Raw genomic sequence first — 16,587 nt, 5'->3', positions numbered from 1 at the left:
GCCAAGTGCGGATTGGTAAGCTTCACATATCTTTGAGATTTTTTTATAAATCTCTTAGGTATGCAGGTTTCCTCACGATGTGTTCCTTCACCGTTTAGCAAGTGATAATTAATCTTATGAGCACATAACTTTGAAAAGTCAGAGGTGCGTCTGGGATTTGAACCTCGGACTCCTCGATCGAGAGACCGAGTCTCTTAACCACTATCACTGGTTTTTACACGTATAATTTACATTGTCTCTGCATAACATAACTGTTGAACATACGAAGCCACGGTCACCAAAAGTTTACATAAAGGTAAACTAATCGAAAAGCTTTCGCAGTTAGTCGTTCCAGTTTGAATATTACAATTTTAGTTTCATAAATCAATTTCCCGGTCTACTGCGACTCCAATATTGCTTCGACATAAAAAAGTAATATTTCTTCAAATAACTGTACAGTTTAATAGCACGGTACTATCGAGGTGGGAACTCTACTTTGAAGCGAGCGGAAATATTTCTTCTCTTGTAACTATTTAAACAGCTTTAAAACTCCAAAGAATAATGTTTGTAGGTGATCGAATTTACTTAGCATGTTATTTTTCGCACTGAATTCTTTTAAAACTCTTTCAAGTCTTTCTTGTGAATAAATTTATACTAACATTCGTATTTATTGAAAGGTAAACTATAGCTGTATCTACTCGTATTTCTGGCTAATCACAGCAGTTGTTGCTTTTGTTAGAGAAGGCTGTAAGGAGACACAGCTCCAATATAGTTCTCAGGAGAAGAGCTCGAACTCGAATAGAATTCCAATCATTTTGTGGATGCCAGCTGACATATATTATATGGAGATTTAAGTCCTTAGGAGGGCAACGCATTTGTGGATGGTTTCAGGTACAACTTCAGCCTTATGAAGAGTTTATTACACACGTTCTTTCGTGACTATGTCTATGTAGCATCAGGTGGACTGCATGTTTATTAGTAACTTCAGTCTTAGAAGATCATTCAAATTAAGCGCATATTGGATTACAATATTTATTGAAACAAGACATGAGCTATAATCTACATTAAAACAAATAATATGAGCGTTAAATTTGGTATTATTGTAAAATAACAGACAAATAACAGTTACGTGTAAGCGACAGCCCTACACGTTAAGGCTGCATCGCGCCAGCCCTACACCGTTCTCACGCTGCATCGTGCTTGCGCTGCATCGGGCCTTCGCGGAACGGCCAACGCTGACGAGGCGCGCAGGTGGCCGTCCCACGCGCGGGTGGCCGTCCCACGTACAGGTGGCCGTCCCACGTACAGGTGGCCGTCCACCATGGAATCAGTTCACCTCCATCGCGGAAAGTGACTCGACCTATCCCATCAATTTATTTTTTTAATTTCATTTTTGTTAAAACTTGTGTAAAATTTGTGTTAAATTTAAATAAAAATTTAATTTGTTCGCGAAATAGACTGCAATTATTTCCTCGACGCCCAGCTCCCATAACTGGCGCAGTCGAAAGTTCCCGGTTTGTGCGTGTTTCGGACTATCGCAATTAAACGAGGAACCCATAAGTGGCGCAGAACCCATAACTGGCGCAATCGAAAGTTCCCGGTTTGTGCGTGTTTCGGACTATCGCTATTAAACGGGAAACCGAACCATTGAACGAGATCCGGACGTCGGGGAACCCTGCTCAGCTCGCTACATCCGAAATACGATGTGCAAGTACGAGATGGAGCTAGTACTACATTGTCCCGCATTGGCACCCTCCGTCTACGCCTAGAATTCATCACGAAGCATTATGCGAGGAAAAAGGAGATCTGGATGCCCACGCCCATGTGGGGCAACTAAGATATCTCCAAAACCCCCGAAAAATCCTGCTTCACGCGTGTGCCCGCAAACCCACCGGCGTCGACCCGAAATTCATTAATAATGGTGCACACCATGTACTCCAGCCCGCCGCTGCACGGCGCATGTCTCGTGCAGGAGATCCTCACCGCGCCTGACCTCAGGAAGCAGTGGTTACCGGACGTGGAGCTGATAGTGGACCGCATCATCGCGATGCGCACGCAGCTGCGCGCCGGCATCGAGGGCGCCGGCAAGAAGAACTCCTGGCGACACATCGCCGACCAGATCGCTTCTGCTTCACCGACCTCAATCGAGAGGACAAGAAGGCCGCAATATTTGCACTAAACGTAGGCAAATAGTTGCTCAGCTGGGGCGGGAGAAGTTACGTGTAAGCGACAGCCCTACACGTTAAGGCTGCATCGCGCCAGCCCTACACCGTTCTCACGCTGCATCGTGCTTGCGCTGCATCGGGCCTTCGCGGAACGGCCAACGCTGACGAGGCGCGCAGGTGGCCGTCCCACGCGCGGGTGGCCGTCCCACGTACAGGTGGCCGTCCCACGTACAGGTGGCCGTCCACCATGGAATCAGTTCACCTCCATCGCGGAAAGTGACTCGACCTATCCCATCAATTTATTTTTTTAATTTCATTTTTGTTAAAACTTGTGTAAAATTTGTGTTAAATTTAAATAAAAATTTAATTTGTTCGCGAAATAGACTGCAATTATTTCCTCGACGCCCAGCTCCCATAACTTAACGATATAATTTATTGATGTACTTTGTAAACAATACGCCACTCAATGGCAACAACTCTCTGGGACTCGTGAAACCACTCATCCATTTAATCTGTCGACGACTTCAGTTTGTTGTGTAGCTACCTGGCATCACCTACTTGTACAAATAAATAGTATTGCACTGTCTGTTAATAATTTTAAAAACGTCTAAAATTCACTGTTTAACTCAAATGGAAGTCAATTTGTTGTGAGATCATTGCCAACTTTAGGCCTAGAATTAAAAGATATGTTTTCCTGGATGATCGATCGTCCAAAAGTAGTGTTTGATCGCTGTTGTAGTCTTTGATGGCTGCAACTACCTGCAAATGAACATGAGATAATCCTATTGGTAAATTTAAAACATATCTATAATTTAGCTAATATAATTTCGCGCATCTCTGATGGAAAGGCACCCTAATCATTTATTGCTGATGTTAATTTTATAATTTCTGCTTTAGAATGTAAGCTACTAAATTAAGTATATCATGGGTGCTTGATGACCAAAAAGTATCAACGAGAAACTTCAAAAATAAGCCGATATTTACAATTTGTAACAATGTCACGGTAGTCGATGCTAATAGGATTCTCAAATACGGTGTTTTGGGAACGCCGCGCTGGGCCGCTTCCCTGCGCCCTCCATTAAATCTGTCGTCAGTCAACCAGTGAAGTACTTTTATTTGAGGGACTTTTTATTTTGTGGTACCAAATATCCTTGTTAAGCCGTTAGTACTCTAGTCAAATATTGTCGGACGTCTTTTAAGTGATGAGATTTTCGAAATGCTTTCAACATTAAGTCGTACCGTCCTCTACCAATTCGCGTTCAAGTGTAGTTGTGGGATATCCTCTAGCCTCTCTTGATTTGGGGAGAAACCTGAAAATATATAAATTTTTCAGTTAAATACATCTATATTATTGAATTCAGGAACTGCAGGTACTTGAACTGATGAGGTCGTCTGCTCATCGGTGACCAGTCAGTCTTAACATGTGATCACCGATTTACTTTTTGAGGCCATATATAACCAACATCTAATAGTAAATTATGGGAATACACACACATACACACACGAATAGATAAATTCAAAGCCACTGTACGGGTCTGGCAAAGGATCTAAAATTAATTTAGATCGCCAATAGTGTCCATAGATAATATTTCGTGGCTGTAACTTGGCTGTCACACTGCCACGTCTAGACAACCCGCCATAAACATTAACGTTTCCAAATAATTTAAATACCGTACAATTTCTCTCGGGAACCCGCGGTCTCATATTAAATCTGTCGTCGGCTAAGTTTGTGCCGTGTCATTCGGTGGAACTTAGTGTAAACATGATATTATTTTTACCGCAGTAATACCGAATACTTGGTCACAAGGATTACTCGAGTATTTTAAAGCGTGTTTTGTGAAGCTGAGGTGTCTGAAGCTTATGAGTTTATTAAATAAGTCAAAATAGGTTGTTACTTGAGTTTTTAAAAGTTTGCCTTAAAACGAGTTTTTTATCTTTATTAACAAATAAATATAGTGTTATGAGAATTATAGGAAACCTTACAAACATTAGGTCTAAATTTAGAAACTGGGTTACTTAATCTGCTTTTATATTGCGCTTATTAGACTTAAGGTAGATATGTTCCTAAACATATTTACCGTATTGCTGCTCCAAAGTATATAAATTAAACTCGGTCTTACATAATTATAAGGTGGAAGTAGTCTAGCGTGGCAATGTAAGCTTTTTTTTTTTATAATATAAGAGTAGCAGACGAGCATGCAGTCCACCTGATGGTAAGTGGCTACTGCCGCCCATGGACATCTGTAATCAACCCCAGATAGGATTAGATATTCCTACCTGAGGTCGGCCACAGATGCGCCGCTACCCCTGAGGACTAAGCTGGAACGCCTCGGAAAAGTCTGTCTCCCTTACCACACCCTTCAAACCGGAACACAGCAGCGCCTAACACTGCTGTTATTAGGTAGAAATAGGTGTGGCGGTGGTGCCGCCGGAGTCGAACCACAAAGGGTTCTACCACCTTTAAAATGGTAGCTGCTGCAGTTAAAATTTTCGTGCTATATTGAATTGATTACAGATGTCCATCGGAATGGCCACACTCACAAGCACTATGTGCTTGTTTGTTATTTGAATGTTATAAAGAATATCGTGGACAAAGTCCTTGGTAAATTGTAAAATGATAATTGTGCCCAGTGCAGCAGTGATAGCCTAGTGGTTAAGAAACTCGGCCTCTCGATCGAGGGGTCCGAGGTTCAAATCCCAGGCACGCACCTCTGATTTTTCAAAATTATGTGCGTATTAGAAATTAATTATCACTTGCTAAACGGTGAAAGAAAACATCGTGAGGAAACCTGCATACCTGAGAGATTTATAAAAAATCTCAAATGTATGTGAAGTCTACCAATACGCATTTGGCCAGCGCGATGGACTATGGCCTAATCCTTCTCATTCTGAGAGGAGACCCGTGCCCAGCAGTGGGACAGTAATGGGTTGATGATGAATTGCGCCCAAGAAGCAGTAATAAATTAAGGTTGACCTGAGAGTTTCAGTGAAAATCTATCAATTTACACTGACAGTGCCTAAATAAAGTCGCGATGACTCGTCCAACCTTGAAGTACATACCATTTGGAGTACCGAGATTAATTAGGCAGATGTCCGCATCGTGGAGTGTCGTTAGCACCTCATAAAGCTGAACATAAACACCGTCTCTTACGTTTGTCTTATTCTCGTTCAAATAAACACTGGCGTAGGAATTAGTGACATTGACTTAAGTTATTGGTTGTTGTCTTTTTTCTTTGGTATTGAATATAATCCAGGATGTGGTAAATATGATGTTAATTCCAAAGTGAATCTGATGAGAATAATATATAGGAACTTACTGCAAATTCAGATACGATTCTGATGAGAATCATAAATAAGAATGATCTTTATTTATTTGAGAGTTTAGTTTTTTATATTTTTTATGATAATGTTTAAATCATGTAATTATTTCTTCCTAATAACAGCAGTGTTAGGCGCTGCTGTGTTCCGGTTTGAAGGGTGTGGTTAGGGAGACAGACTTTTCCGAGGCGTTCCAGCTTAGTCCTCAGGGCTAGCGGCTCATCTGTGGCCGACCTCAGGTAGGAATGTCTAATCCTATCTGGGGTTGATTACAGATGTACATGGGCGGCAGTAGCCACTTACCATCAGGTGGACTGTTTGCTCGTCTGCTACTCCTATATTATAAAAAATGTCCTTTTCCACATTTTTGCCTTGGTACATCGGGGCAACGCGGTGATCTCAGGATCTCAGGTTAAAGGTCCGATAGATACACAATTTTAATCAGGAAATTATTGTGTTTTAACTCATATTTGTGCGTGATTACATAAAGTCTTAAAAAATTGAAAGCCTTATAAAAATTTAAAATAAAACCGACTGATTTTAAAAGAAATTTCGCTTTTACTTGTAAATAAAAGCTGTTATGAAAAAATGCTTAAAAGTTGCAGAACATAGCATAGTGCCGATTTAAGATACTCATAAATTCTAATACGTGAATTTTTAATACTTATAATGTATTAACAAATCCGTACAATAAAGCATCAAAATATTTTATCCTAAAGCAACCAAAACACAGCTATACCGATAAATCATTAAACATTAGCATAATTAATACGCGACTGTACCAAATAAATTAATTTCCGTCGGTATTCAAATTACAATACATACATATATAATACAAATCGTACGGCTGTCAACTTTCCAATTAATTAAACAGTGTCATTGCTAGGAATGAAAGGAATTGATAATTATCGATATATCGGTACATCCATATTTTTAATTCGATGTATCGATTTTTGGCCGATATATTTTAACCCGGTGTATCGATATAAAATATCGAATCTCGAAAATTGTATAATAAACTATATATTTTTTATTCTAGTAGTACTGCAGTACGACGATAAGTTTTAAATTTTGTAATCTTGTCTATTAAAAAGGAATACTCTGTAAATTCAAATAATGTATATTATATGATATAAGAACCTTTTGATATTATTGGCTTAGATTGAACTTAATACATCATTATTTTAAAACCGCCAAATATTTTGAAAATTTACCGATTATCGTTATATCGATATTTTTTCATCGATATGTCGACGCTGATATCAATATTTTAATTTATATCGATACACCAATATATATTTTCACTTCCGACATCTCTAGCCATCGCTGTCAGAAGTGCGCGAAAGGTTTTTGATAACAATTTTTATTGGCGTTAAAGTTGATTGCATTTGACTGTACAATCACTTGTCTGATAAAGATATGGATAAACATAAAAGATTAAGTTGAAATTAAAATACTGCATTAATACGAGTAACAGGTGTAAAAATGCAGCCAAGTTCGCTTTGTCGTGATTAAATAATTGAAATCTTAGTGTTTAACTCTTTACTTATACTTTAAATTTCAAATTGGAGCTTTTTTATTGATTAAAAAAAAATGTGTTACTATATCATTTGTAAATTTGAAAGTTGGAAGTCGCTTATGAAGAACATTGGTACGTTAATTATAATTAGGTACGCGAGGAGCTTAATAAAATACAAAACTACAAATGTATAGGTTTATAGTTTTTGATTCATGGAGTCGTCGAAAGTGGCTGCAAATTGTCAGTGTAAACTTACTCTCTGCTAGCCCGTTTTATTCGAAACTTAGCTTATACACTACCGTGTATCAGTACTAATATTGTTTCTTGTGGTTAATTGCATCATGAAATACTTTTAATACATTTTTTTGGGATAAATAAATCTGTAAAGTATTTGAACATTTAGTTATTTGACTTAATATTTAGATTGATATAAGATTTTCTCGTTCATCTCTTATCTACTCCAGTAGAACAAGTACCTGAAGGCTGCAAGTTTCACTCGCCCTGTTTGTTTTTAAAAGGTTCTTTTTCAAGTGATTGATGACGCGGCTCGAAGGGCACAAAAACCTCGTGTGTTAAATAACAATTTTTCATTTTGATAAATTCGATCTTCGCTGTATGCACTTTTTTCGCCTTGGAAATCCTGCAAAATATTCAATAAGCGTTTTTATTAGGGTTCTGTACGCAAAGGACCATATTGCTAAGCCTTCGGTGGCCGTCCGTCTGGGGTTGTATATCATAAACCATAACCTATATTCTTAAATTTTTCACAATAAACTTACATAGTTAGTATATAGCTAAATCAATAAAAAATATAATCAAGTTAAATCTAAAGATTTATAGGTATATTTTCATATTTTAAACGTTTATTTGACAATTTACGCTGCTTATAGCGGATCCTAATAATGACAACATGTAATACAAACGTTTAATCGACGTACGATTATACGGAATCCTTCATGTCCGTCCGGCGCGCACTTTACCGATTTTTACTTTTATTTATACTTCTCATACATAATGACATCAGAAGTCCATTCCCAATGTATTATACATTGTAAATTACCTCCCAACAATTGGGTTATATTCAATTTTTTACCTCTTCTGTATAAGGTGACTCAAACTTATTATCATTGCCATTATATTTCAAGAATCGAGAATAATGAATCGTACTGAATAAAGATGCTTAATAATCTGTGCTTAAATAATATACTGGCAAGCGAAAGTAAGGATATTGCGACGAACTAGACGTATTTAAAGGAAATTTAAGTTTCGAACAATATTACATTCTGGAAGATTTATCGCCGCGATTTATAAAAGCAAATACAAAAGATAATAAATAGCGCGGAACGCCACAAGGCAAAAGTTGGATATTAAGCCATAATTTTTGTTTAAATTATATTGTTGTTTCTTAAATGCCGTAGCAATGGGCCGAGGTTGTTTATCAGCCAGTCCACAGACGTAAATCTTGGCCGAATGTCAAATGAATACATATGGATGCGTTCAAATTTAGTTATACTTTTTTGTTTCATATTTTTCTATTTGCTGTAAAAACGCTTCTGTTTGGTGACAGTTTGTTGAAAATAAATTTTACTCAATATCATTAGTAGCGTTAACGACTACAACGACCACAGAACTTTTTTATGTTAAATATAATAACAAATTTAGGAAATTTTTCAGAAATCTAAAGTTCAAACCAACTAAATTAAGCTAAAGTATTCTTACTTGTATTATATTTATAATCATATTATAACCTTAAGATGTATATTTAAATAAATATTTAGGGACGAGGTTAAGAAAGTGCGTAAACGAAACCGCGTGGAGGCGTTAATAATATTAGATAGAGCTATTAATTATCTCAAGTTTATCAAACATTCCCCAAGCGGCGCTCATGCATCTGTTCATAAATAATCGCCCGGACGGGAATTAAATGTTTTCACGCCACGCGGCGAATACCTGCCCCAATAAATTCATAGTGAATTTATTGTGTACACATTTAATTGGCATACGTTGAGTACTTTCTAATTAATAGATGCAAAGTGCGTATTAGTAATTAATTATTATTTGCTTTGACGTTTAAGGAAAATATCGTGCGTAAAACCATATCTGAGAGATCTTTAAAAAAAATGTTCAAAGATAAATGAGGACTATCAATCCGCGCTTAGCCAGTGCAGTAGACTATGGCCTAATCTTTCTCATTCTGAGAGGACACCCATGCCCAGCAGTGGAACAGTGATTGGCTGGTGATGATGAGGATTAATTATCTCAAGTTTATCAAACATTCCCGGAGCAGCGCTCATGCATCTGTTCATAAATAATCGCCCGGACGGGAATTAAATGTTTTCACGCCACGCGGCGAATACCTGCCCTAATAAATTCATAGTGAATTTATTGTGTACACATTTAATTGGCGTACGTTGATTACTACGTAATAGTACAACTTTGTACGTAATTGGTACATAGTTCCCTTTGGAAAATCTTCTATGGTTAGTGAAAAGTCTTTTTTCTGACTGTCATAGGAGGGAAATATTTTTTTGTGTATATTTGTCTTTGCATGTTCTGTAGCCTAAAGTCAATCATGACTTTAAAATAAAAATAATGGTTTAAAAATTAATAAATTTAAAGAAAAATCAAGTTCAAAGGCGGTGATGATTATTTACTTCTTGATATTGTATTTTAAGTTTGAAGTTAAGCCTTTAATACAAGTACGACGTTGCAACTTAAACATCAGGTAGGACTCTAAACATCATATTTGGGAAGATAGATCATCATCATATTGGCTCATAATCCATGTACAGAATACCACATACCACCCCTCACACATCCGTTTGCTACAAAAGCCCTAAAAAAAAGGCCTAAAAAACAGTTAACGCATATCGAATTCCAAACTATTCGCACATAACCAAGATCCATGTTAGTACAGCTCGTAAACTGAGAAAGTCCATAAAACGAATGGCGGGACCGGTGGAATCTTTGATCAGATCGCGCTCGTCACATCAAAGCGGCCGATTGATCGATTTGTAACAGAAGCGCTGCTATTCTGATAGATTCTCGGAAACATGACACGCTAACAAATTAATGATTGCATGAAACTTGTTCGCGATGGCCAGAAACAGCGAAACTGTTCTCATTGCAAAGAAAATTCACGCGCGAAAATGTAAATTGATTTAATTTTCGTAAAAAGCACAAAATATAGTCGTCTTTTATAATATGGAAGCACATGAGAATGCAGTGCACGTTATAGTAAGTAGCGACCGCCAAAGGATTTCTGTAACCTTTCATAGGGTTTAGAGTTCTACCTGAGCTCAGCAATAAAAGCGTTGATGCTACCCCTGATGACTAACATCGAACGCCACATATTAGTTTCTTTTACCACACCCTTCCAACCAGAATAGAGCAGCGTTTGACACTGCTGTTATAATTCATATGTGGCATGTGTTTGTGGTTGTGGCTTCCAACCCCAAACGGTTCTATTTCAGGGGCACCTCCTTGTACCCTTAAATTAGAAACTTATCACTTAAAATTTAGAACTAATTGGGAAGAACGTAAAAATAATTTAATTATAAAGAGATAAAACACTAAATCACTACTGATTCAAGGTAAAATGGATTCATGGTAAAATTGTAAGGATGTAAGCGCATTGTTGGCGCAAAAATCGCAAAGGCAACAATTTTATCTCGGATGTCCTAAATTAAAGAACTTCAGTGGTTCGGAAATCCGCAGACGGATGGCCGGGTCCCGCTAATAGGGTTTCAGAACGACAAAGGTTATTGAAAATATAAACTCAAATACTGTTGCACAAGATTCATGTTTAAAATGTTATTTAGCTTAAAAGTTTTTGAAGGTGATAGAACCCTTTGTGCTTCGACTCCGGCGGCACCACCGCCACACCTATTTCTACCTAATAACAGCAGTGCTAAGCGCTGCTATGTTCTGGTTTGAATGAAAGACAGTAAGGGAGACATACTTATCCGAGGCGTTCCAGCTTAATCTCAGGGGTAGCGGCGCATTTGCGGGCTACCTCAGGTAGGAATCTAATCTTACCTGTGGTTGATTACAGATGTCCATGACGGCAGTAGCCACTTACCATCAGGGGGACTGCATGCTCGTCTGCTCCTCCTATACTATATACTATATATATCCTATATATAAAAAATACGCCAGCAATTAGCGATTAAAAAAATTAAACCTTTTAGATGCGTAATAACGTGTAAACTATTTCTTTTCTCCTTATCAAATGCTTCTACCCACATGAGCTACTAAACCTGACGGTGACACATCAAAACTCTTGATAAATTCATCTGTCCCAAAGTAAAGGCTACACGCCGCGTTATCGCGCAATTAATCGCAGCGTTCACGCGACGTTTATCGCGCGGCTAAACTGGAGGTCTACTCTGGTATCATACGAAGTTTTGGACGAAGATTCGAAGCATTTTCATGACACTCTTGATATTTCGAACGGGTCGGATCTTCGATTCGATATAATTGACCGAAGAGTTTCACATAAAATAAGTGTATATTGTATACTTAAGCCTGTTACTATGTATAGATTTAAGGCAGTTTAAGTATTTGAATTAAAATTGTGGTTTCCTCTTTCCTCGTCAGTTCATGCAGAACCGGATTAACCCTGTATGGGCCTATAGGCAATACAATTTTTGGGCCCCTATTCTTTACCTACTCGGACTGACTAAATCATGTGATGTATTGTTTTGCCTTCTACTTACATTCCTGAATACAAATCCCGATATAGGCACGGATGACGTCCTAAGGGCGGGTTCGGACATACTCAGGCTCTATGCGTGCTCAACGCGCTCACGGGTTGGCTGCGTGTTAGTACAGAGTAACCCGCGCACCTCACGCGTAGAATACGCGTACGTTTGATTCCGCCCTAAGTCTAGGTGTTTTCTATGTATACATAAAAAAATAATGTGAGCCGTCACGGGACGCCTGGCAGATGTGAAACATCGACATTATTTTGTAAAAGTAATATGCAGAAAAGAACATATTGTGATAGGAACTAAATATGTCATAATGATAAAATAAAATATTACGATTTTTGCGCATGGCGACGCGTCGCCACACCGTACACACTACTGCATATAGACTGTATATATATACCATCGTATAGCCACGGCATGCGTCGCCACGCCAGAAATCGGTTTTACGTGCGGCTATAGATGTTTCACATCAAAAATACATTCAGCGGCGCCTACTCGCAGCGTTCGGAATTTTTTAAATACTTTTGATGTATGTGTATGTGAAAATCGTAAGTCTTCAAACACGGAGCACACCCATTTTTTTTAAATTAACCTTACAATCGCAAAACTCACATATTGTAATTAACGTATTTCGAAAGCTTCGGAAATATTACGTTACAAATTATTATCACGCTATGGAAGCTTACAAAACGCACCCAACAAATCGGGGAGTCCCCCAACGTGAATGAAGTCCAGCTGCATTCCGAAGGATTATATTAGTTCTAATATTAGATACTAGAAGACTAGATGGTTCTGTATGTATAAAGTGTTACATGCGTTGAAAGAAAAGAATAGTATTGTTGATTATCATTTTCGATCCATAAAACTTTTTTTTGCGGACTGCAGTGGGCCCCTGTCGATCCTGGGCCCCTAGGCAATTGCCTACTCTGCCTTAAGGTTAATCCGGCTCTGAGTTCATGACTATTCCACTACTGGACACGGGACTCCTCTTAGTTTATAGATTAAAGCCGCTACGCTGACCAATTGCGAATTTGTAGACTTCACACATCGTTAAGATTTTTAAAGAAATCTCATGTGTGTTCCGACTTCCCATTTAGTACCGTTAAATAATCATGTTCCGTTAAAAAAAATATGAGAATTTTCTAATCCTTACTTAATTCCGAAAAATCAGATTTGCTTAGGATTGGACTTTAAGATAACGGTCGAATTTCCGACGAGCACTTAATTTATTTTGTATTTTAAAAATTTGTAGACGAATGTACAGAATAGATCTCCAAAACGGGTTTTTTGATTCCTCCGATACATCACTTGACACTTCTTAAATGGTGTCAGGTGAGTGTGCACTTATGATTGATTTTACGACACTATTGTTGCATAAAATTGCTTTTCCGTGTTCTCGAATGGTCCCTTCGTTTTTATGATTTGGTTTAACAAAAATATCGGTGAATCGTTGTGAAATATTTCCTACAAGTCTTAATCGCGTTACTTATCAAATAAATTCTTAATTTAACGATTTAGGATTTAACAGAAGTTATTAGCTGGTTCGAAACATTTCTGAAAAACAACAGCCATTAATACAGTTATGGGTAGGTCAAAATAAATTTATATCAAAAAAGTTTTTTAAAATAACCTATTTGTAGTAACGTCATTTGTTGGTTCGTCGACGTATTAGATTTAGAATAACATCACTCTACTTTATTGTTATCTGAACTAAATTTGTATAAAAAAATTTGTTAAATCAATTCATGGTAATTCCATTTCATGTGAAGCCTATGGACATGTGTGAGATATTTTTGGACATCTTTTAACTGTCATTAACTCCAGAGATTTATTACCCCTAATAATACCCAATAGGGTCATCGAATTCGAATCCGGAAGCACTACCGTCATACTTATTACTTTGAAGGGTTTGCTAAGACAGACGTTCATACTTAGTCCTCAGTGCTACCAATCCGTGGCTGACCTCTGTTAGGACTGTAAACCGGAGATTGATTACATATGTTTATCGAGATTACGAGATTACGAAATTGAATATATATGTGTAGCATCGGCCATTTACTATAAGGTAAACACACTTGTTTGCTTTGCCATAATATAAAAAACCAACTGCCAACGTTCAACGTTGCTCAACTCCAACCGATTGATCTACATAAGCCGCTATAAGCTTCCAACGCGGCTCAACCACACCCTTCACAGAACAAGAGTTGCACATCACGCCCTGCCAATAAATAATAACAAGAAATAAAACAAGTCGTTATCTAGCTAGTTGTGAACATCGCGACGGGACAGGAGGCCATTTGATTGGATTCCTGATAAGCGGCTAAACTTAGAAGCTGTATGCACGCGGGGTTTTTGAGATCTGCTTTGTATTGTAACACATTTTACTGACCATTTTCGGGATCCGTATACAACAAATAGATCATTAAATTTCAATGGATTTTTCAAAGGATTGAATTGTTTGCGTTTCGATCTAGGGACCTCCTTAGTAAGTATTTTGTGTAATTAATTCGCTAATTAATAAAACGTTAATTTCAAAATTATGTACGTAACACAAGTTTTAGTTGACACAAGAGACAAGAAATATAACTGCGTAGAGCATAAGAGAGTGACCTTTTATACACTCAACACAAAGCGATAGAATAATGCAGTACCCACACGCTTGGCACTTGCTGCAAACTCCAAATCCCTATTCATGACGCTATTGGACCGGCTGCAAGGACTTACAAACCTATGAAAACCAAATCAAATTCTCTATCCAAACATCTGAATTTGTAACAATTTATTGAGGTTTGGCATGCGTGCGGACGCAGCATAAATGTCACGCGTGCACGAGTTCCAGATATTAATTTAATTTAAATAAATTAAATATTCTAATAATTTAACTTTTTAAGAAATTACATTTTAATAACGTCTAAGTTGCTTTCTTTACATAATTGTTAAAATACAAACATAATAAAAAGCAAAATGAAATAGATTAAACAGAAATGTCAATGCGTTGAGCTGTGAACATGCGTTAGATGAAATAGTTTGTAAACACCGCGCCGCGCTAAACTTAGCTCATCTGAATAGCGCAGTTTGTTCACACTTCTGAGTGCGAGCGAAGTGTTGCTAATAATATCGAAGTGTACCAATAAAACGTTTTGTCTGTCCGTGATTCCAACAGCTGCTATTTGATGAGCTAATAACCTGTTATTAATATTCGATCTATCCAAATTTTACGTACGAAAGATCGAAAGACAATTTGAGGTATCGACTGTTAAGAATAAATCTATTTGATTTTTCTAATATATTTGATCTATTTGATGAGTAGTATGAAATTATCAAATGTTAATCTTTGGTACGCAAAACATTGGATGGATTGAGTTTTAATAACGAGAAAATGTTTATTGAGTGATATCAAAACAAGACGAGAACTTTACAGGAACGAATATAAAATAGCATATTTCTTAAGTTTCCATTTGTTTTATGTTTTTGTATGGGCTCATTTCATAACACAAGTTTTGAAGGATCTTTCGTACAATAGTACAAAACTTTTTAAGGCTTTATATAGACTAATGTTTGCCTCCAAATAAAATAAGGATTTCTTTCTTTTATATATACAAAGACAGAAACACCTAAATTGAAAACAGAAATCTATATAAGAGTACATTTGTACATGTTTGTCGGGATTGCAACGAAAATGTATAAAATTCTTCTTTCTTGTAAACATACAAAGACAAAACATAAACACCGAAATTGAAGATATATCTAAATTAATTAACATGTTTGTCGGAATCGAACCCCGAACTCTGCAAAGCGTATAATACCACTATGACGGTATAACCACGGTCGTTTCATATGAATTAAATGTTCTAAAGCTGTGGCCATCTGTGCACACAATTTATGTCGAGTGAGTGCGGTTAGCGAAGCGCGCTGATTGCACTAATTATAAACTAATAGTTTTCGTCTGTTATTCCTTGTTTATTTTAATCTAATGCAATGAATTTTGTGTAATGTTTTAAACGAGCTATGTACTCTCAGAGTAAGAGGGTTTTGGCCAAAGTTCTCTAGCCATCTTAGCCAAGTGCGAATTGGTATAGTTCACACACCTTTGAGAGCTGATTTTTCCATCAATGTTTTTGATCAATGATCACCGTGGAGGCAAATATTAATTAATCTCTAATATGCACAAAACTTTTAAGAAGATAGTAGAACCCTTAGTGGTTCAACTCTGACGGCACCACCGCCACACCTATTTCTGTCTATTAACAGTAGTGTCAAGCGCTGCTGTGTACTGGTTTGAAAGGCGTGGTAAGGGTTATTTTCCGGCGTTCCAACTTAGTCCTCAGGGGTAGGGTCCATCTGTGATCGACCTCAGGTAGGAATATCTAATCCTATCTAGGGGGTTAATTACATATGTCCATGGGCGGCTGTAGCCACTTACCATCAGGTGGACTTCATGCTCGTCTGCTACTTCTATATTAACACGCTTTTATTTAGCTTGGGTGGTACGTATGTATGTAACTATGTAACGGAATCTTTGAACCCCATTTCTATCCACTTTGAACGTTCAGTCTAATTCAACATATTGAAGAATGATCAAAAACCAATGACAAATCGCCATTTTAATCATTTTGTACCATTCCTTAACAACATCCTCAGTGATTTTTCGAGACGAGATTGTTGGAGCGCCTTAGAGAAAGTTCATCGCAAAGTTGCTACATTGCAACAATAATTACTTTTTAGTTTCAATAACTGTGAACGCGTGATTTTTAGTTTTGAAAATAATAATGTTATTATGTATAAAAAAAAAAACTTGGAAAAATAAAGATCTATGATTCAAACATCGGACTCCCCGATGTAGAGACCAAATCTAACCTTTACGCTGTCATTAATATATGGGTAACTGTATGCT

General features: G+C 37.4%; 2 protein-coding genes across 3 annotated transcripts in view; both read left to right on the top strand.

Moving 5' to 3' along the window:
• The window catches only part of NetA (Netrin-A), a 225,804-nt gene that overhangs the window by 109,734 nt on the left and 99,483 nt on the right, over positions 1-16,587 (top strand). The window lies entirely within an intron of this gene.
• On the top strand, positions 1,122-2,559 carry LOC140756205 (aspartate aminotransferase, mitochondrial-like). The gene has a single exon (XM_073091658.1). The coding sequence runs from the start codon at positions 1,898-1,900 to the stop codon at positions 2,156-2,158; it is 261 nt and encodes an 86-aa protein (XP_072947759.1). The 5' UTR covers positions 1,122-1,897; the 3' UTR covers positions 2,159-2,559.

The sequence above is a fragment of the Epargyreus clarus genome, unplaced genomic scaffold (assembly GCF_041222505.1).
Source record: "Epargyreus clarus isolate Ecla_fem2 unplaced genomic scaffold, WU_Ecla_fem_2.2 ptg000034l, whole genome shotgun sequence".
In the NCBI taxonomy this organism is placed as follows: Eukaryota; Metazoa; Arthropoda; class Insecta; order Lepidoptera; family Hesperiidae; genus Epargyreus; species Epargyreus clarus.
Note: the sequence above shows the minus strand (reverse complement) of the source record. Positions and strands in the feature narration are given on the sequence as shown.

Coding starts and splice junctions, on each gene's coding strand:
- LOC140756205 (XM_073091658.1), top strand. CDS start 1,898: ATGGTGCACACCATGTACTCCAGCCCGCCGCTGCACGGCGCATGTCTC.